The sequence below is a fragment of the Rhizophagus irregularis genome, chromosome 23, assembly GCF_026210795.1.
Source record: "Rhizophagus irregularis chromosome 23, complete sequence".
Classification (NCBI taxonomy): Eukaryota; Fungi; Glomeromycota; class Glomeromycetes; order Glomerales; family Glomeraceae; genus Rhizophagus; species Rhizophagus irregularis.
The window spans coordinates 1592950-1616187 of record NC_089451.1 but is presented as its reverse complement, the minus strand read 5'-3'; the positions used below and the strand labels follow the sequence as shown (position 1 = coordinate 1616187).

General features: G+C 26.8%; 6 protein-coding genes across 6 annotated transcripts; 3 read left to right on the top strand and 3 right to left on the bottom strand.

The window, feature by feature from the left end:
- Positions 1-456: 456 nt before the first annotated feature.
- Positions 457-939, bottom strand: OCT59_015311 (uncharacterized protein; the record flags this gene model as incomplete). The annotated part of the gene is made up of 1 exon (XM_025309806.1): positions 457-939. One exon carries the CDS (start codon positions 937-939, stop codon positions 457-459), a length of 483 nt encoding a protein of 160 aa, XP_025189019.1.
- Positions 940-991: 52 nt separating this feature from the next.
- OCT59_015310 (uncharacterized protein) lies at positions 992-1309 on the bottom strand (the record flags this gene model as incomplete). Its single annotated transcript, XM_025323896.1, has 2 exons — positions 992-1051; positions 1124-1309. The coding sequence occupies 2 exons, from the start codon at positions 1307-1309 to the stop codon at positions 992-994; spliced, it is 246 nt and encodes an 81-aa protein (XP_025189018.1).
- Positions 1310-5825: 4516 nt separating this feature from the next.
- On the top strand, positions 5826-7689 carry OCT59_015309 (uncharacterized protein). Its single transcript, XM_025312681.2, has one exon. It carries the CDS (start codon positions 5878-5880, stop codon positions 7552-7554), a length of 1677 nt encoding a protein of 558 aa, XP_025189017.2. The 5' UTR covers positions 5826-5877; the 3' UTR covers positions 7555-7689.
- Positions 7690-10705: 3016 nt separating this feature from the next.
- On the top strand, positions 10706-12914 carry OCT59_015308 (uncharacterized protein; the record flags this gene model as incomplete). The annotated part of the gene is made up of 1 exon (XM_025329904.2): positions 10706-12914. The coding sequence occupies one exon, from the start codon at positions 10706-10708 to the stop codon at positions 12419-12421; it is 1716 nt and encodes a 571-aa protein (XP_025189016.1). The 3' UTR covers positions 12422-12914.
- Positions 12915-13082: 168 nt separating this feature from the next.
- OCT59_015307 (uncharacterized protein) lies at positions 13083-13652 on the bottom strand (the record flags this gene model as incomplete). The annotated part of the gene is made up of 3 exons (XM_066139929.1): positions 13083-13126; positions 13197-13519; positions 13648-13652. The coding sequence occupies 3 exons, from the start codon at positions 13650-13652 to the stop codon at positions 13083-13085; spliced, it is 372 nt and encodes a 123-aa protein (XP_066002756.1).
- Positions 13653-15259: 1607 nt separating this feature from the next.
- Positions 15260-16861, top strand: OCT59_015306 (uncharacterized protein; the record flags this gene model as incomplete). Its single annotated transcript, XM_025323895.1, has 1 exon — positions 15260-16861. One exon carries the CDS (start codon positions 15260-15262, stop codon positions 16859-16861), a length of 1602 nt encoding a protein of 533 aa, XP_025189015.1.
- Between the last annotated feature and the right edge of the window lie 6377 nt (positions 16862-23238).

Sequence of the window (23238 nt, the reverse complement as noted above, 5' to 3'; positions counted from 1 at the left end):
CTTTTGCTTCATTGTTTTTGATATATATCATAACTGAATGTATTAGAGAAGATAATTCTTATTCCTGTGTTATCTTTCACATAGTACTGGTTTCTTAATTCCATAATGATCTTGATCATCTAGTTCATTTCAAGAGCAGCTAATATCTATGAATTATATAACCAAGGAAGAATGCTTTTATTTTTCACAACCATACTCAGTTGAAATGTATAATAACAATTCTTTTTGAAGAATATCTTTTGCATATTTTATATGTTTGTCTCTCATTATTCCTGTTGCAGTACCTCTATAGCCTATCCAATCAGCCACTACCTTCATACTTTGGACTGCAAATGCTTCTTTTATATATGGTTTTTATTTTAGTGCTTCTAATATTTGTAACTATAATCATAACAAATATGGTACATTTTTTTTTGATATAAGGTATAGTTGCTTGTAGATTGTCCAGTAGCACCTTTATTTCTCAGCTGTTTTAGCTAAAAGCTTAATCATTAATGAACTGATTAATTTGGATCCCTTTTCTATAGCACTTTTAATTTCAGCTGTGAATGAATATATATATATATTAAGGTGAAGGCAGTGATTTTTCAAAAACATAAACATCATTCTTTCTTGTGCAATCAACACTTTTTCAGAACCATTTATAATAAAGTAACCACTCTGATCATAAGGACATTCATTCAAAGCATAAAGACTCTTGTCATCTAAACCTTGTAACACATAAAATGTTAATTTTAACATAACCGGAATCTTTTCTACATCATATGATGTTTCTTCAGGGTCATATTTTAAATCATCTTCATCAAAAATTTCATTTAATATTGCTTTTTCTCTGTTTTCTGGCATTCTAGGATCTGTTATCATTGTCTCTTCTTTTATGTTGACATAAAGAGGAGCAGCATATGTTAAATTCCTAAGGCATGCTTCTTGCAGAAACATCACTAGGCATAGTAAGTTTTAATAAGTTTATTTGTCCAAATCAGATATAATATCATTTTGCCTTATCGCCTTCCCTTCCCTGGTTTCCCACAATTGTTTGCAACACAAGATTCTTATTTTCATCAACAATTTCTTGCATGATATTTTGTACAAACTCATCAAATGAATCAAGTTGTTGTTATACAAGGCCTTTGTCATGAAAAAATGAAGATATGGCTATCCAATGATCCTCTTGATTTATATCAGGTTCCAATTCAGAATCAGCCTGATAAACTTCTTCTTCTTCAAAGCTTTCATACTGCATTTGTTCCACATTTTCAAAATCACTCTGTTCAAGCATATTAATGTTGTATGAATAACTGTCTTCCATGATGCTTAAAGAAGGGAAAGTAGATAGACAAAAAACAAATTAAAGAGAAAAATATGAATTTTATTAAAATAAAGAATAAAACAAGTATATTATTGAGAAATTTTGTATATCAATACAAAAATAATTATAATAATCAATTAAATAAAATTAAGAAAATAAAAAGAATGTATAGAATAGCATTTGTCAATAGGATTATTAAAAGAAGTACATTTTTAAATTATTTAGATTTTGAAAAAAAATTTGATTTTGTTTGAAAATTTGAAGTTTGATTTTCATTTTTCCTTGAGAAATTTTAAGGGTATATATAGTATACTTTTGACTAATAATAAATAGACATTTGATCAATTAACTCATAAAAAAAATTTTCGAGTCATCAATTAATTTATCTAATACTAGTAATATGAATTAGCTTAATGATGACTAATTGTGGCTTATAATACATATGATTTATGATATTGTCGTATTTTGACTAATATCTAGAAATTGTAAATAGAGAGCTCTTATTTTTTGATGAAGGATTTACTCAAGTTTATTAATATAAATTTTTAAATGTTTCGCGTAATATGAATTGTAAAATTTTATTTTTTTTAGGTTTTAAAATGAGGTATATTACGCAACAAACAAAAAACGTCAAATATAGAATTTTTACATAAATTGTTTAATAGACGTTCCTATAATGTATTCATTAAGCCTTAATAATAAAGAGAGGACATATTATTTGAAGACATTATTTGAAATTTGTATTTGACGAAGTATATTTGGAAAATTGAATTTTGACGGTGTATATTTGTATATTTGAATTGACAGAAAATTCTAATTTTTTTTCATAATATTACATCATTATTATTTCATCGAATTCGCAGAATTCCGTCTAATAAATAATTTATACAGAAATACTCCATAAATAATACATTAATTAATTCCTTGATAAAAAAAAAAGTTTGCTATAGTTTAAGTGACGTCACAATTAGTTAAACAAAATGTAATATCATGATTGATTGATAAAAAAAAATTGCAGTTTAACGCAAGAGTCTAAAGAAAAAAAAAAAATTTTATTAAATACGCCTATTAGTCATGAAGTTGATATTTTAATAATGATTTTGATTCATTATAATGAGAATTTGAAAAAATGATTTTTTTCGAAAAAATTTAAAATTCAGTATAAAAATGACAAAATTAATAAACTAAATAAAATTGTGCCGATTTATAAGGGCAGTGACAGATATTACCTAATATTCTAGGGGGAGGGGGGGTAATTGAAAATCTTAGGTTACATATATACAATATAAGGAAATTACATATATAATATATCTTACCTGGGGGAGGGGGGGTAAGCTCTTATAATAAACTGATATTAGGTAATATCTGTCATTGTCCTAATACTTTTTTTAATAATTCTAAGGATTTTTATTATTTGTTAATTTCATTTTCATGATAACAAAACGGTATGAAAATTATGACATTGTTTATATATATGATCAACCCCTAGGAAAAATTTTTGTTCAAATTTGGACAATGACAAGGTAACCTCTACCGATCATTTTTTCTCTGCGAAGCTGATTTATGAATTATGTTTTAGAAACGAAACTAATCTCGGAAAATAGTTTTGTAGAACAATTAATCTGTGTGGAATAATAGATTTAGCGAACTGGAGGAAGTCAAAGACTCAACAACTAATGAAATAATGACTAGAGATGTGGATATTTAATATTGCAAACCACACTCTCTTCTATATAGATAAATTATATATTTGTATTTGTACGATAGTAGATACCTAATAATTTGTCACATAATAAGATTAATAAGATTGATAATAAGATAATAAAAAAAAATAATAGTCAAAATCAGTTAACAATAGAGAAACATGTTGAATTGGAACTCGCATTAAATGGTATTAATCATATCGATTATCAAATTTTTAATATACCGTATTTTGCGGTATATAAGCACCACTTTTTGCACTTGATGCCGGCCAAGATCCTCATAATTCTGGCCAAAATCGCCATAATTCTGGCCAGGGGTGCTTATTTTCGGGGTGACGAAAATAATTGAATAGGATGAATAGACAATTCTAAAATTCATACATTGATAATTATAGGCTAATGTTCAAGAATTTAAGAAATCTATTTTCTAAGACTTAAGTAATTATTTTTTTTTTTATTGATTATCGCTCCGATTGACAAATTGGCCGTATAACAAATTTTACTGCGCACAATTTAGCCAACCGTTAAGTTGTATTTTGAACAATAGTTTGTTAACACTTGTATGCATGATATTTAGTATAAAAACAATAAATAACCAATATTTTTCGGCAAATGTCCTTTCGGTGAAATGGAATTGAGTATACATATAAACTGTACTGTATGGTTAGCTAAACTGTACTGTATGAAGTGAGAACTTACCAATCAGATTTTATTGTACGATAAATAAAAAAAAATTGAAAGTATACAATGAGTTATGATTGGCTGAAATATTTTCGTACAGTACAGTTTCTATTTACCTTGTAATATTATAAAGTTATTAGGCACGGAGTATTCAATATGGTTGAATGATTGGCTGTCATTGTCCACGCAATCAGTGCCTCGGTTATATCCCTGATAGCCTTACGTGATCATGATAAATTAATCAATTTTGCTCATATTCGGCATGTTACATCATCTATTGCCGTATTTACCATAAGATCATGATGCCAATTATTATGTTACTCATTTCCGAATTCTATATTATTGAAGTTTCGGACCTACTTGATTACAAGTTCCGATTAGGTTTCTTATAAAGTGAAATCATTTGATATTATTAATATACCCAGTATATATAGCATAATACAGTACATATAAAATAAATGGTATAATTAACAATGCTACAAAGAGAAATGGTATAGGGTGACTAATAAATTGTTATGAATAGCACGATACGTCGATACGTCGATACGACAAATGACCCGATCATTTAACCAATTAAGGGGTTTGCCTAACCATTTGTATTAGTTGGTACTTATCATATGATTTTAGTTAAAGAAAACAGTCGTAGTAATGAAATAGCATGTCATTATATGTATATGTATTTATATATAAACAATATACATGCGCCAATCAATCTTCTTTGTCTGGAAACTTATCTAAATAAATTCGGAAATTCATTTTAACTAATTTGGAAATATTAAAAAAATTATTTTCTAATATTAATTCTGAGAATTTTTTGTTTATAGTTTTTTAAAATAATTTTTATTATTTTTATTGACATTCAAGAAAATGTCAAAGTGGTTCTGTCTGAAAAAAAAATAAGAGAATAAGAAATAAAATCTGATTATAGAAAGAAAATTTCTGGTAGTGTTATATTGAAATTATTTTTATTATCGCGTAAATCAAGAAAAAATATTTACTCGGAATTTAAATTTGTAGTAATCAGATTAAATTATTTTTTTTTTTATTTTAAAAAATAATGATAAATCGCAAATTCATGTTAAAATTGTTTATTATTTAATGAATAACGAATTTATTATCGTATAAGTAATTTGATGTTAATATATGCTATATCCGAAGAAGACTATCGATATAATTGCACATAAAAAATAGTTTTGGATAAGGGAATAGAGATATCGGTCGAAGACCGATAGCTACTGACACTACTAACACTGGTTTCAATATTGGATGTTTCATATAAATATCGGTCATTAAAATCCCGCATATTTTTAATCGACTGAACAATAATAATTATCGTGCTTCGTATATTAAATATAATTGCCAATAATTTTGTTATTTTTAAAAAATTAAAAATAAGCTATAATTAACGTTAAGCTATAATCAATGGGTCACACAATAATATCGTTATTGTGCTTTGCGTTGATAAATATACGTGGCCAAATCTTTACCAATCATCTGCTATAATTGGTTAATAATTTTATTTTTTTTTTTTAGAAGATAAAAAGTGATACACTTATACTATAATTGAAATGTGATATGTTCATTCACCGCCGAAACAAGTTATTTGTGAAACCAACTTTAACTAGTTATTATTTTTAGCAAGATTTTACTTCAACTAACTCTAGCCGGAACCGGTTAAGCTCCAATGTCTACATTTGTATGCAACATCACTTGAAAACATGTCACGATGCTTTCGTACAATGATATAGATTGTTTCTTTTATGTCCGATCCTCATTATCTATATTAATTCGGAAGGTAATTCAAAACCTTATTATCTTTGCCTATCTGCACATGATTATATTAAGCGTTATACCAACAAATAACGGATAAAGAATTTGTATTTTAACCAGTTTATTAACCTGCTTAACTTGTTTTTAACAGGTAACTCTTGGTTTGTAGATCTATATTTATTCGAAATTTCGTTTTATTTTCATATCAAAACGCCAATCTGCATTATAAATAAATAGACTTTTTTATAGCTTCATTCAAAATAATTTTTTTTAAATAGACCTTTTTTGTTTCATTCAAAATAATTTTTTTTTTAAACTTCACACAATATATTTTTTTTTTAACTTCTGTCAAAATTATTTTTTTTATCTTTCAAATTATTCTTTTTTATTAAAATTAAGATTAAATGATTAAAAATGTCCAACTTGAAAAAAAATTCAAGTGAAAACACTCAAAGTTCTAATACGTCATCCGCCTCTTCTATTTCTTCCTCTCTTATACGTGATTTAGGTAAATTAAACCTCACTGAAGAACGTCTGAAACGCTATGCCGATGAGGCAGATACTCTAGTCAGTAGAAGGGAAAATGAATTAAGGACTAAAGCTAAATCTTTACGTGAAAAGGCTATATCCAAAACACTTAGTAACATCAAACGTTCGATGGAAGTTGATCTTTGTTTTGTTTTAGATTGCTCTGGATCTATGGGGCCTCATATTGCTGCTGCTAAAGATTGTATTTTACAAGTGTCAAATTACGTTAAACATACGAATCCAAGCATTAAACTTCGGGTTGGTTTTTGTGGCTATCGAGATCACTACAATGGATTAAATCGTTTGCAAATTTTTGATTTTAACGACCAATATGACCAATTTACACAGTATATGCAAAATGTATTACCCATTTCCAATGATGATCTTCCGGAGGATGTTCTTGGAGGTCTTAATGCAGCAATAACCCAATTGAATTGGCAAAATAGCACTAGAGTTCTTCTTCATATTGGTGATTATCCACCACATGGTCGTCGTTTCACAAGCTTAGAAGATGATAAATATCCAGATGGTGATCCAAATGGTTTAACTGCAGAAAGCGTACTAGAAAAAATGCAATCAAAAAATATACTTTACTTTTTTGGAAAGATTACAGATTATACCGACAAAATGCTTGAAATATTCCGTAGTATAATTGGCGAATTTCCAGTATTTGATCTTGTAGGAGGAGATCCAATTGTATTAGTCGACAAACTTATTAAGGCCACATCATCATCTATTACTATTGCCGTTTCATTAACTAGTATTATTGGAAGCAACTCCAGAGATTCTATATATACTTTACAACAAAGAAAGCTCGATATGGACCCAAATGAGCCCAATTGGGATATTCTTCCATTACAAAAAGGAACACTATTGTGGTATTGTATTCCCGAAACTCTGGATAATCTCAAAAATTCAAAATACTTCAACAAATCGAATCTCTTTTCTAAAAGTTTCTCCTTCAAGATTGCTTCACGACCATTTTCTGCGGGTGTTGAAAAATATGCTTACTTTGCTCGTGATGTCAAAAGTAAGCCAGCAAAAGAAATGGTAATGAAAGAATACCTTAAAGTTGGAGAGCGAAATAATCCTCTTGAAAAATATCTCGAGGCAGTAGAAGTTTCTACAGTTGCACATTTTCTTTCTATGAAATTTAATTTGATTGCAGAACGAAAAAATATTTCCAAAGTTAATTTTCTCAATGTGAAACTTTTACGTTGTAGTAGTATTGACGTTCGTACTCGATATTATGCTATAGAACCAAGACTTAATGCGGAGTATAAACGATTCAATGTAAATACTGGTGTAATTACAAAACTTCGTGATACTCTTGAAGCATTTGCCCACTTCACATATGAATACACTGAAGGATATTTAGTGGTTTGTGATCTTCAAGGAATTGAACTTATTGACGAATTCTTATTAACTGATCCAGCAATACATTGTATCGATCCTTTAAGATTTGGAGGAACAAATTTTGGTGAAAAAGGAATTAGCGAATTGTTCTTGGCAAATCATAGATGCAATGATATTTGTAAAAAATTAAAATTGCGTAATGTTTAATAATTTATAATATATTGGATTTAACATCAAAATGTGACTGTATTATGAATTTACGATTCATGTAATGTTGATTTAAATAAATTATCTGAATGTAATAACTGATTAAAATAATCATTAAAATTTTTTTTGAATTTTGAGATATTACTTATTTTTTTTGAACTTTTACTAATCCTAAACTTATTCGAATTATTCTTTAATTTGTTTTACTGTATAGGTATTAAATTTATTGTAATTCCTTGTTATTGTCGAAAATACGAATATAATTAAACTACGATAAAATTAAATTGAAGGAAATGATTCATTTTATGATATGATATAATACTTTATAATTATAATACAAAGCGAGCGATCATAGCGAAGGAAATATATATTGTTTATTTAATATTATATTTAATAAATTCAAGAAATGTGATAATAGAATTATTTTGTAAAGCGGTGAAGGCGTGTTCTTTTAGGATTTTGGGTTTTACAGTATAATTGGATAAACAACTATATAGGACCCTATAAAAGTTTTCTGGGAAAAATAGTTTTCATTCCAAAGAAAAACTTCGATATGTCAATTTTCTAAAAAATTTTTTATAGTGGGACTATAGGATTTCCCAATTCCATAAAGAAATGCTAGTGAGTTAATGATTCCTGGTAATATCTGCTAAGATTTATATCCTGGATAGATATTTTGCAATAATTATTTAATAATTTTCTGGAAAACGCATTTATGATGTCTCCATGTCGATTAACGGTTGCGAACTACAACGGTTGGTATGAAGATCTACTACTGTAGTATAAGTGACTTAACAAATGGGATATTTTTCTTATTATTTCTATAATGGGCATAAGAAATTCATTTTCGAAAACGACTGATTTAACGTTATTTCTTATTCATTCTGGAAGCTTACCTTAATTTATTGACGAATCGAAAAAATTTATCGTCGTTTAATCATAGTGACTTATTATTATGTTTGAAATTACTGATATTTATCCGAAGGTAATATTCGTTAGTACAAAAAAATCCCGATTAAATTAAATTACAAATCAAAATAATTTATTTTTTTTAGAAAAAATCATTCCTTGTATAAAAAGTCGATCCGTTTTTTATATTCCGTCTTTTTTTCCGTAAAAGGCTCTTATTTCCGGAATTAATAACCTTATACCCGGAACTTATCGAATTATTTACATTTTCCGTGTTCATTTTTACGGAGTTTTTACAGAAATAACGGTATAGGGATTATACGATGGATTCTTTTCATACAATAATTCGTAAAATTATCATTACAATTAAGTAGTAGATAATAAGACAAATTTTTAAACGCACTGAGCGAAGCATTTATTTCACGTGAACGACTTGCATCAGTCATTTGTAATTTAGGCCTGAACAACTACTACAAGAACACTTCTACGTAAATCATGTGATTACCACATATCGCGGTTACATAAACAATAAATTAATATTCAAAAACATTTAACCATTTTGCGCATTTCATTTTATTTTGAAAATCGCCTTTAAAAAAACAACATTTCATTAGTCAATCAATTTTCTATTTTATCTATAAGCAAATCACTTTCTAAAAAATATTGTATGCTTATTGTGGTCTTTCTAAGTACGCGGTTTTGTAATTTGTCTTTCGTATTTATTAACGTCAGTTATTAAATTTTTAGCATCCTTGAAACTTGTCTGAACTGCCTGTGCCCATCGTTTATTAACAATTCTACTGCAATTCTCAATGTTTTCATGTACAATAATTTTTAATCTTTATTTAAATAATTGATCGTAATCATCGTCATTTGTTGAATTTACAATTGTAAGTTAGGTAGATTCTTCATTACATATTCATTTTATTCGTTACATTATTTAATACATTATCTAAAAAAATTAAAAAATGAATCATTTTGTTAATATTAGATAATTTCACTATTTATTTTTGTATGAATTAGAAATTGATTCTTCAGCTGATAAAAATATAAAACTCCGTAATTACTTTTTTCGTTACATTTTTAACGTATTACAGAGACGAAACATAATTTTAACGATCTGTTAACATATCCATATCATAAAGATTCTTTTAAAACGACAAAAAAAGTAGAGGTTTCACTACATGGAGAATAAATTACTATTTCCTTGACTATTCCAAAGAATACCGGTCCAGGATTTGCTTTTTGAAAAAGGGACATGTTCATAATTCAGATTGTTGGACCAGATTTATGCGGAACCTTGATTGGAAGTGGAAAAGTTATATGTAATAGCCGTTCATCCGAAATCACAATCATGTGATATGTGATAATCACATGATCTAGTTAGCCAGAACTATAGTCACTATTTAGATATAATTTACAAGTGGGTTTACTCCTGAGTCAAAAATTCAAAGACTCGTTCTCGACCATTATTATTCACTTAATAGCTTGTTAGGGACCTTCACACCTGTTCTGGTCTGTTGCTTTTTTGGTGAATCGCCTTATCACGATACGTCTGATTGCCCATCATTATATACGAAAGGTGATATTGAAGGTGATATGTTTATTAATGTCTAGTTTTCTAATTATAGAACAAACCTTATCGAGTTATTTATAAAAAAAAAAATTTTTTTTTGTACCCTCAACGTCATACCATGATAAAGAAAGCAAAAACGGATATTTCAATCAAAAAATTTCGAGTTTATTTTTATTGTTTGTACTAATTTGGGAAAATCATTTACCTTCCATTTATTTGGAAATTCATTCAAAGTCAAATATTATGCACATCATTATTTTGTTGATCAAATTTCTTATTGCTTTTTTTCTTAAAAAAGAAATATTACTTGCTTTTAAGACATCATCTATATTCGAAAATAAAAAGGATATTCCTTTCGTAACACTACTTTCATTTGAATTTTATTTTTAACCTATTAACATTCTATTTTAATACAAAGATTTCATTTTCAAGATAAAAATCATTAATAATTTGGAATTTTTTTTCAAATATTAATCATTATATTTATTAATTTAGTAACATCATTTAATCTTTGTAATCTTTATTTGTGTTAATACGGAAGAGCGCCAACCCGTCGATCTTATCATATGTATAAATTCTAAAAATTTTCCGTTTTCAAACGTTATTGAAGTCATCATTACTTAAATTTTTTTTTCTTTCTTCAAATAATTTTTTAAATATTAAAAAATGTCTAAGTTGTTCTGTTTAAAAAAAAACTCAAATAATGCAAGCACTAGTACGTCATCCACCTCCACTATCCCTTCCTCGCTTGTATCTGATTTAGACAAATTAAACTTCACTGAAGAACGTTTAAAACGCTATGTAGATGAGACAAATACTCTATCTTCCGATACAACATTGGTTAGTAATACTCAAAAAGAATTAAAGAATAAAGTTAAAATTTTACGAGAAAAGGCTATATCTAAAACGCTCAACAACATCAAACGTTCAATGGAAGTCGATCTTTGTTTTGTTTTAGACTGCACCGGATCTATGCAACCTCATATTGCTGCTGCCAAAGATTGTATTTTACAAGTGTTAAACTACGTTAAACATGTAAATCCAAGCATTAAACCTCGAGTTGGTTTTTGTGGCTATCGAGATCACTACAATGGATTAAATCGTCTGCAGATTTTTGATTTTAACGACCAATATGACCAATTTACACAGTATATGCAAAATGTATTACCCATTGGAAATGATGATCTTCCGGAGGATGTTCTTGGAGGTCTTAATGCAGCAATAACTCAAATGGATTGGAAAAGTGACACTCGGGTTCTTCTTCATATTGGTGATTATCCACCACATGGTCGTCGTTTCACATCCTTAGAAGATGATAAGTACCCGGATGGTGATCCAAATGGATTAACTGCAGAAAACGTACTAGAAAATATGCAATCAAAAAATATACTTTACTTTTTTGGAAAAATTACGAGTGAAACTGATAAAATGCTTGAAATATTCCGTGATATAATTGGTGAATTTCCTGTATTTGATCTTGTAGGAGGAGATCCAATTAAACTACTTGAAAAATTTATTAAAGCCGCTTCGACATCTATTACTTTTGCCGTTTCATTAACTAGTACTATTGGAAGCGGAAACAGTTCCAAAGAAATATATTCTTTTCAACGAAAAAAACTTGATATGAATCCAAATGAGCCTGATTGGAGTACTCTTCCATTCCAAATAGGAGTAACTATGTGGTATCATATTCCTAAATCTCTTGATGGACTAAAAAATCCAAAATATTTTAACAAATCAAATCTCACTTCTAAAAGTTTCTACTTTAAGATTGCTTCCCAACCATTTTCTGCAGGCGTTGAAAAATATGCATATTTTGGTCGTGATATCAAAAGTATTCCAACAAAAGATGCGGTAATAAAAGAATATCTTCATGATGGAAAAGGTAATCCTCTTGAAAAGTATCTTGAGGCAGTAGAAATCTCTACAGTTGCATATTTTCTTTCTCGAGAATTTAATTTCATTGCAAGGAAAAAAAATCTTCCCAAAGTAAATTTTCTTGATGTGAGACTTTTACGTAGTGGTACTATTGACCTTCATACTCGATATTATACTATCGAACCAAGACTTAAAGATGCAGAGTATAAACGATTCAATACAAATACCGGTGTAATTACAGAACTTCGACCTACTCTTGAAGCATTTGTTCATTTCACATATGAATATACTAAAGAATATTTAGTGGTTTGTGATCTTCAAGGAATTGAACTTAATAATGAATTCTTATTGACTGATCCAGCAATACATTGTATTGATCCTTTAAGATTTGGAAGAACAAATTTTGGCAAAAATGGAATCAAACAGTTATTCTTGGGAAATCATAGATGTAATGATGTTTGTAAAGAGTTAAAATTGAGTAAATTGAGTCAAAAAATGATTTAGCTTAAATTTTTTAATATTAGGAATTTTATGTGTAATATTATCAAAGTATAAGACTAATTTTAACCCTGGGTGATTTTAACCAACCTATTAGTAAATTTTATTTAATTATATAATTTTGCCCAAATTTTGTAAATTATGGTCACAATCAAAAACAAGAGACATTATCGAGAATGTAAGAAAACTTGGTCATTATACATTTATACTCTATATTCAAATGAATAAATTTATATAAAGTAAAATGAATAATAACACAAATAATTTTTTTTTTAAAAAAAAATGATTGATGTAAAATATAAATTTTAAGGGGGTGATTTAACCCAGGTTATTTAACCCGGGGCAAGTTAGCAAAACTCATTATTAAATTTATTATAATGTAATTAACAAATTAAAGTAAACATTACTAAAACATTTGGACTGATAATAAATAGCTATTGGATGAGATATCAGTCGAAGACTCATCCAATAACTGACGGTCATTAAGAATACTGCTGTGACCAATAGGAATTAACATCGCTATCCTACAGACAAACAGGATCATGCTTTTTTTATCGTGCTGATATTTTTTAAATAAACCACAATTGCATTATTATTATTGATATTTTTTTTCATATTCTAAATAACATGTAAAAGTTAAAAGGACGCGTCGCGTTCAGTTATTCGTTTATTCGTTTATTTTCAATTGAGAAATATCAATTTGTTGTGACTCTATTGAATGAAATAAAATCATTAGTTTCTATTAAATTTTCTTGAGGTAATTGAACTGTTAAAATAATACCTGAATATTCCATAGATGTTATATTATCATATTGTTCATAGTAATTATCAAAATTTTTTGGTTCAGGAAGATTATTAAAATCGAGTAATCTGCTTGTATAAATAGCTTCTGAATGTGTTTCATAAGATAATGCTAAACTAGTTGAAAACATGTTACTAGTTGATAATTCATCTGTTTCATTAATTTGTTTTTGTAATTCTGTTTGATACAATTTATGTGACTTACGTGATTTACGTGATTCAAGTAAATCAACTCCCCATTGTTTTAAAATTTTGCTTATTTCATCTGATGTTGGTCGATTTAATGGATTTGCATCTAAACATCTTATAATTAAGTTTAAAATTAGTTGGGGTACTTTAATATTAAATCTTGGTCTAAATCCTTGACAAATTTTTATTGCTAAATTTTTATCATGGCTTAAATCATGATATGGAGGTAATCCAGAAATTACTTCATACATAATTATACCAAAACTATAAATATCAGAGGCTTTAGTATAATTTTGTCCTCTCAAAACTTCAGGGGCTATATAAGGTAAAACACCATATACTTTGTTTTTTGGATTTTCTTTGTAATCTGCAGGTTTACATAATCCCATATCAGTTATATAAATATAATTATGATTAAATCGTATATTATGATTAAATAATATATTACCAACATGTAAATCTCGATGAATTATCTCATTATTATGAATATGACAAAGTCCGAATACAATTTTATATAAAGAGTGAATCTTATCATACCAACTTAATTTATTATAAAAATTATCTAAATAATTTCGTAAGCTTCCATCTTTTACATAATCTAAAACCATAATATAATTTTTTGTTTCTAGATCTTGAGTTATTCCATAAAATCTAATAACTCCAACACCAACATAATCATTTTCATATAATTTGTGATGTGATATAATCTACAATTTAATAAATATATAATAAAATTAATAAAACAATATTAAAAAAATTATCAATCAAATTTTTGTAAAAATAATAAATTAATAATACCTCATTCATAAATTCTAATGTAACATTTTTTGAATTATCTAAAATTTTTAGAGCTACAAATTTATTTTGACGTCCTCTTTTCCAATTTTCATTTTCTAAATCCCATTCTTTTATAGGTCCGTCAATCCAATTTGCTCTATACACTTTACCAAATCCACCTTTTGCAATATATTCAATATCATAAAATCTATTATAGGGTATCCATTCTAGTGCTTCTTCTACAATATTATCATGAGGATCTGATAATTGAGTATTTTGGATAAATTTATCTATACCACTATTGCCACTGGTCCAATTTTTGAAATTTTGTTGGAAACTTTTTGCAAGACATATTTTATTACATTCTTCACATATCATATTTAATTCTCCTTTAACAACTGATGATGTGATAAATGAAGTTCGTACGAATATGATTAAAAACCGAAAAAAATTTTTTTAATATATAAATGGAACTTCATTTTCACGTGATGTACGATGACGTATTAAAATAGATTTACATGATTTGGCGGAGTAACGTGAATTATTAAGAAAAATTTTACGGCTAATCACAACCGGCACAACATTACTGCGCCTTCGGCAATACAATTATCCATAATTTAATAGTTAAAGTAAAAATGATCTAAATATGCTACGAATCACATGATCCAGAAATTATGAATAGTCTTCGAGATTTGGTAACTTATTTTTGAGTTCATTATAATAATGTTATGGATTTTATTGTAAAGGAATTTCTGTAATCCTTTCGTAAACTTGTTGAGGTTGTTCAGTCTAACAATTGTCTATATCTTTTTCGTTATTTTTTAGCATTTGTATTTGACGTATGATTACTATAAATATCTTTTGTATTTGTTTATCAATGTGAAAAGTGGAAGACTTAGATTCTTGTAAGAGGAATGAGAAGTAGTGTTGCTGCGCAAATAGGAAATAATAGGAACCAATCAGCGTTGTAAGTGTTGTACAACATTTGTGTGTCACCGGTCCGAAATAAATTTACCATATTTTGATGAATTTCGGAAAATCTCCTTCTCTCCACTTCTTTCTTTTTCGCCTAACATAATGGCATGTTCAAAGATATTTTCGGGAGATTTGCCCGAATTATTAAATAAAATTTTACAATATCTTCATCATGATTATAAAACACTATATTCGTGTATATTGGTAAATAGATTATGGTGTCGTTTAGCAATTTCATTATTATGGGAAGATCCATTTTCAATTAACTTTTCTAAACTTCCTAAAAATTATAATTTTATGGATATTTATTTACATAATTTTCCTTCACATACATTATTTGATTATCCTAGTTTTATTAAACGTTTAAATCTAAAAGAAATTGGTTTTTCTATTAGAAGTTGGGTTCATAATAAAGAAGGTTCTATTAGAAGTTGGGTTCAAAATAAAGAAAGTATTAAAGGTACTTGGCAGGCACTATTTTCATTATTTATTGAAAATGAAGTAAATTTGCATAGTTTGGAAATTTTAGATTATCCGGAATATGAATATTGTGATGTTTTCGAATTAATTTTACAAAATTCAAATTTCATTCGTAATGTCAAAAATTTCACACTTGATTTTGATTCTTGTAAAATAGATGATAATATTACAAAATTTTTAACATTTCTTTGTTCTAGTTGTAATTTAATTTCATCATTTTATTATATATTTCCATTTCCACCTTATGATAATCATCCAACAATAGAAAAAAGTTTATCAAAATTCATTAATTCTCAAAAAAATCTTAATAAGATTTTAATTGGTTATAATAATTTCCCCTTATACCATTTTTTATTATCTTTAAAAAATTCTAATTGTTCAAATACATTGAATACAATTATATTTTATTATATTGATTTTAAAAATATAATTGTTTTAAATGAAGTATTCAATCAATTGAATTGCTTAGAATCAATTCATTTTATATATTGTGAATCTCTAGATTCTAAATTTGTTCAACAAATTATTAATATAACTAAACCATTTAAATTGAAATCTTTATTGTTGGATGATGATGATTTTCAAATTGATTCATTAGAATTATTATTAAAAAAATCTGGTAATTATTTGGAAGATTTTGGAATTGAAGTAAATATTCAATCAAAACAATTGCTGCAGCAATTATTTGAATTAATTATAAAATATTGTAGTAAAATTAAATTTTTACAATTACCTGATAAATTACCTGATCAGAATATAAATTTAGTATTCAATTTAATTGAAAATATTAAAAACAATCTTAATTATCTTTTAATTACTACCTATCATGATGTTGATAATTTTAGTTCAATTATATTACAAAATTTAGGACAAATTCTTCCTTTTAAATTAGAATATTTGAATTTGAATCTTGCAATCAATGGAAATGATTTAGAAGTATTCTTGATAAATTCTCAAAATACTTTTATTAAAAAATTATTAATTAGAAATATAAAAAAAGATGATAGTGAAGATATTTTCCCTTATATATATATAGAAGAATATATTATGAAAAAGAAAAGAGTTAAGTATTTAGCAATTTCAGATATGTTTCGTGGAGAGAGTGAAGATTTGTTTTCTCTGAAGGATAAAGTAAAGGAATTTGAATTATATGGAATTCAAGTTTTAGAATATCTTGAGTTATATATTGATATTGATCATCTTATAAAAGAGATTTATTTATAATAACTATGAATAATAGCACTTTATATTTTATATATTTCATTTATTTTTAGTATATATAATACATTTGTATATTTTCGAATTATATAATTAAAACAATCGTGTGTTAGCATGAAAATATTGTTACCATGTCGTGTGGATGATGAATTTTTAAATAATATAAAAAAAATACTACCAATCTCAAATTAATAAATGGTTATACCATAAGAGGAATTAGAAAAAAATAAGAATAATAGAACCTTATTACAAAATCTGCTGTTTGAAACTTACCAGTATATCTAATCGACCTGAACATTCGACTGCGATAAAGAAAATTCGTATCCCAGCGTTCGCTATCTAGATGTGTTGGACATTTTATTAAGCGTTTGAAAGATAATTGCTTTATTATGAATAGCAATACTTTCTAATTATATTTTTAGTCATTTCTAATAACAATTACTAAAATAATCCTATAAACTTTTACTTTTCAGGCGTGTAATAAATTGTTTATGACCATTTCGAATTGTACATGATTTCCATTTGAACCAAAAGTGACGAAATTTTTGAAGTTTGAAATTTTAGAATTTTGGAAAATTTCGAAATTTGTTTTTTTAAAATTCAGATTTTAAACAATGCCATTATATGTAAATTTACAAGTAAAAAACAAGGTTCACTTTCACAAAAAATTATTTGAACAACAACCTTGATAACTTAAACGTGAAAGTTTATTTAATAATAAAAGTTATTTTTTTTTTTTTGGTTTAAAAATTTTTTAACCAAAATTATCAAAATTTTTTATTATTTTAAAACTCTGGCCAATATTATAATTTTTGGCTAAAATTAACGATCAAAACTGGTGAACTTTACAAATTATGTTCGGTTAATACTTTATACTAATTACTGGTATTCAATATTAATAGGGCGTAATTTTAGCTTTTTACAAATATCATTACATCTATGATTTACTGAGAACAACGGATTGATTCCCATTTCACCAAGATTTGTTCTTCTAAATCTTAAAGAATCAATACAGTGTATTGCTGGATCAGTTAATAATAGGTATAATCATATGTGAAGTGGGCAAATGTTTCAAGAGTAGGCCGAAGTTCTATAATTACATCACTATTTGCATTGAATCGTTTACATTCTGCATTTTGAAGTTTTGGTTCAATAGTGTAATATCGAGTACGAACGTCAATAGTAGTACTACAACGTATAAGTTTTACGTCAAGTCATCAAGAAAATTTACTTTGATAGTAATATTCTTTTGTTCTGCAATTCAATTAAATTTTGTAGAAAGAAATACGCAACTGTGGAAACTTCTACTGCCTCAAGATACTTTTCAAGAGGATTATTTCACTCTTCAACTCTAAGGTATTCTTTCATCACCATTTCTTTTGTTGGATCACTTTTGATACTAAAAGCAAAGTATGTATATTTTTCGACACCTGCAGAAAACGGTTGTGAAGCAATCATGAAGGAGAAACTTTAGAAAAGAGATTCGACTTGTTGAAATATTTTGGATTTTTAAAATCATCCGGAGTTCCAGGGATACCATACCACATAATTACTCTTTTTTGAAATAGATAAAGATGATTGCGTTGGATCTGTTATTTACGCCGATACTGGTAATTATACGATTTGTTTAATGTATTTTTAATCAAAATGTTTAAAGGTATTCTTTTTTTCAAAATCCTTCAGGATCGGACACAGAATGGCATATTGGAAGTGCATTCTTAAAGAACGTATACACCATTTTTGATCTAGGCAATCGTCAAGTTGGATTTGCTCAATTAACTTAAAATAGTTAGTATAAACCATTATCGCAGATTGACATTCGTTAACATAATAAAATTTGCAATGTAACAAACTGAATTTCACTATAGCTTTTGTCACTAACAGTTAGTATTATATATAAATAATATAATTTTTAGGGTTTGAGATAGGTTATTTATCCTGATTAACTTGAAAATGAATTTTTTTATGAATAAAATCCCATTTATTACCCATAACTATAAAAACAATTAATTGCACAATTTTAGTCATGATTTGTCACATATCTATCTTGAAATATTACATTATTAGTTACTACACACAAATGTATCAAAATTTTCAGTATCTATTGTTTTTTAGGCAGGAACAATAATTTTTTTGCAGCGGATAGTGTATTCTAAAAATAATATATATTATAATCAATTCCAAATCATATGAAAATTTTCAACTCTTTTTATTAATATAAAATAATAGAAGATTTATTTTCAATAATAAGTTTACAATACTACATTATAATATATGCCTGTGCCAAAATTACAATTTTCAGAATTAAAATTCATTTTGCACCATAACTTATTTTAGACTGCAAAAAAAATTTTTAGTTTGCTTCTTGATAATATTTGAGAATTTCAAGTGAATTTAATCTATACTTTTATTTAATAAATTTTTATATTAAGTTTTTAAATCAGAAATAAGCATTTGTAGTTAATTTTTTTAAGTTTTTCTAGGAAGTTAGAAAACAACTATGACTTTTAAAGATATCAAAATGTAGCTTTAGGGTTCAAAATTATATTACATTTTAATGCATTTTTGTAATTTGAAAGATTTTTTTCTCATTATTTTACTATAAATTATTCAATATTGCTGATTCTTGCTTTTTTATTTAAGTAAATATATAAGGCTAAAATTTTTAAAAAGTAGTAATATGTTTATGACCATGAAAAACATTATTCAAATTGGAAACTATTTTGACACTTTTTTGTAATTTTCCGGTTTCTTTTGTAACACACTATATATACAGTATGTTGTATAATGATAATTTGAGCAATTCACCTTAATTTATTATTTAATTTTGTAATTTATCCGAGATTTAATTTATTAGAAAACTAACAAATTAATTTACACTAAAATTTAATATATTTAAGTAGCTCTAGCTTTCTATTTTTTAAAAACGCTGCTAGATTAATGCGCGACTGCGCGATTAATAATACGGTAGGATCGTTACTATTCTCATGCGTTAATAACACTAGATCACCAGAGATATAATTTTTTTCCTGATACAAATCTTTTTGAGCGCCTAAATTATACGTTCCGGATTTTTCATGTTTTATCTTTCTTTATACATTACTCTCAAAGTAAATACATGCCAATATTGATAAAATCACTTGACCGTTTCATGTAGTTCATGTAAATGTTTAAGTGATTGATAAACCTCTTGGCTTACAATAATAGACAATCTTTATGCGACCATCCCATGTGCTAACTTGATAACGACTTGATGCGTTATTTTCACCAGTTACTCAAAGATTTTAGCGCTTATTTTCTCAGATTTGACTTAAAATTCGAAAAAGCCGATCAATCGAAAAAAAATATAAAAATACCCACTTTTCACCTATTTAGCATTCGATTTTTTTTACATACAATTGAAACGTTAAAAAAAAAAATTAAAATTAAACCTTTTCAAATACTTCTATCCAAAAAAAAAATAACAAAATGACTAGCACCGACCCTTGCAAAACCTGCGGATCCACGTAAATATTATTAAATTTTTTTTTTATTTGCGTCTTTATAAAAAAAATATTTATTTTTAAATTTATATAGCACATGCACTTGCACGGATTGCTCCGGAAACTGCGGATGCGGTAAATAAATTGCGAACAAAAACATCCAAAATATCAATACCTTCGTGCTCTGGATCTTTTTTTTTTTAAAAAAAAATAATATTTTAATTGTTCTATTTTATTTTGTTTTTTCTTTGTTATTTTTTTCATGTTGTTCTTTATGAAATAATTTTTATGAGTACGAAAATATATAAATAAACATATTCTTGTTTTTTGTTAATAAATCATTTTTTTACAAATAAATTTAAGGATGAATATTATGTTATGATATTTGATTATATAGTAAAACTCAAAAAAGGCATTCGCAGGAATGAGCTCAATAACTCTAATCGTTCTTTAGAGATCGAATCGGCATGTCCAATAAGCAAACTATCTTCATGAAAAATGAATAATTATATGATAAATATATACAAGTTTATAAATAAAAAAATATCCTTTTTTTTAGTTCAAAAAAAAAGATAACGAACGTCTCCCTTCTGTCCAATTGTTTATAAAGTTCTTTGAAAAATTCCACTTAAACTGTATCTTTCTTTTCAATAATGACAATAAATATAATATTAATGCGTTTTTTAACTTTACAAGTAATTATTCCTATTTAATACACACATGTAGTTACATATATAATTTAATGTTTTTCGTGTATTAAGGTTTTATTATTATCAAATACGTAGAATTAAGATATATTCCACGAAAATTTTTTGTTTATCGTGAAGACTTTTTTTTTGTCATTCTTATCATGGATATTCGCGTGGAATATTAAAACAAATGGACGAACGTCAGCAAAATACAACTAATTCATTATGATGAATGACACAATGAAAGTTTAATATTTTTGAAAAATACTCATGGATACTGAAAGTATTGTTTTTCATTAGTACGATTAAGCCTTATAGCACTGTAGCAAATTTCAAATTTCTTTTGTAAAGAAAAAAAAATCCTGTGCAAATCGAATATAGGCTCGTGATTACTAACAGGATAAAAACGCAAATTTATCAGTTTTTTGCGAGATGCGGGCCTGCCTGACGAGAGTGACTTACAAGCTCTTAACAAAGAAAACGTTTGTGGGTTGGACTTTATTAATTTACGGAGATATATTTAGAACTTAAAAAATCAATTGAAGAATAAGAAAAATGTCATTACCACCCAATATATGCACCGTACTAAACATTCTTGCTCAGAGACTTTGGACAACCTTCTGTTACCGAATTCACATCATAGTTCTATTATGATATTAAAAAAAAAACTACAAAGTTTATTTGCATATTTTAATGAAGTAATTTAATTAATATTCCAATTTAATATTAAAAGTATTAATATGAATATGAATATGAATATTTTATTTAAAAGATTGTTTTAGCAGTACATGATCAAAAAATTTGTATACGCCAGTTGCAATATCAATTCAAGTACTACGTGAAAGTATTATAGAACGCCTAAAATCTAAGCATGATGAAGAAAAATTTTCAACAATTTCGGTTCCAAGCAGTGAGTGGATTAGACTCCAATTTTGACCGAAAAACATCTATACTGGTCAATTTAACATTTCTTACAAAGTACGAAGTAGACTTCTCTGAAAATCTCATCCTGATGCACATTATTCACTCATGGTAATACTGCTTAAGTAGTCTGAGAAATAGGAGTAATTAGATGACATTATAATACAGGCATATCTGCTGGGTTGGTCCAAGTTTTTTTTTGTTTTATTATATGTCTTGCACGAGTTGCTTCGCTGACTGATTTGCCTTGGCCATTTGACTCTTGAAGGCACCAAATACAAGTGCATAGAACTTGTTTAACCATATTAAAAATTATTAATAATATTAAAAATAATCGGAGTTTTTAAATTTTTATATATTAAATATTAATTTTCATATAACTGATAAATTCCATATACTTAAAAAAAATATATTATTAAAAAATTACTGCTTATACAATACAATAGTAGTATTAAATATTGACTTTATTATTATAAATATTAAGTTTCGCGTATCAATTATTAAACTTTCATATACTTTTATACTATAACTAGTATCTCCGAAGTCAAGTTTACTAAGGTATTTAGTAAAAATATAAACCCACTAACATGTGCGCAAGTCTTGTCTCTGAAATTTATTGGAAAAATAAATCTAGTTCCAAATCTATACATTTCCGAAGTGTGTAGGGCATGTTCAAATTTACAAAGACTAAGTTTGAAATTGTGGATCGTATACTTAACAATAAAAATCTAGAAGCGCTTCTAGCCGAGTGCCCAAATTTAAAAATCACTCACAATATTAGGTTCTGATTGCATAAGCCCGAAAACAACTACAAAAATTCCGAAACTGTCTCCTAGTTTGGAAACGATAGAAATTTGTTTAAGGATTAGTCAAAAGATCCAAAAATTAAGCTTACATTTGAGGAAAACAAGCAGGAGAGATAAAACAGTTAATCTTCTATTTAGACCGAAACATGTGAAGCGCCAGCTGCGATAAATATTTAGGTATAGAAAATACTGTATTACAATATTCAAAATATGATGTAATTATTGATATTTTTATCGTAGAAATGGATTTGTTAATACAAGAGTTATTTACTTCTTGACGATAATTTTCACACTTTATTCATTCTTAATTTTTTTTATATCTCATCAAAGATTCAATTTAAAATTGCACAATAAACTTTTTAGATTTTTATTTATTTACGTATATACAATAAAATTTTCGATCCTTCAATGTTTCCATACGAATAATATAAAATACCTTACATTTCTTTCATTTACCATATTTACTAGAAGAAATCGTCTAATGC

Coding starts and splice junctions, on each gene's coding strand:
- OCT59_015309 (XM_025312681.2), top strand. CDS start 5,878: ATGTCCAACTTGAAAAAAAATTCAAGTGAAAACACTCAAAGTTCTAAT.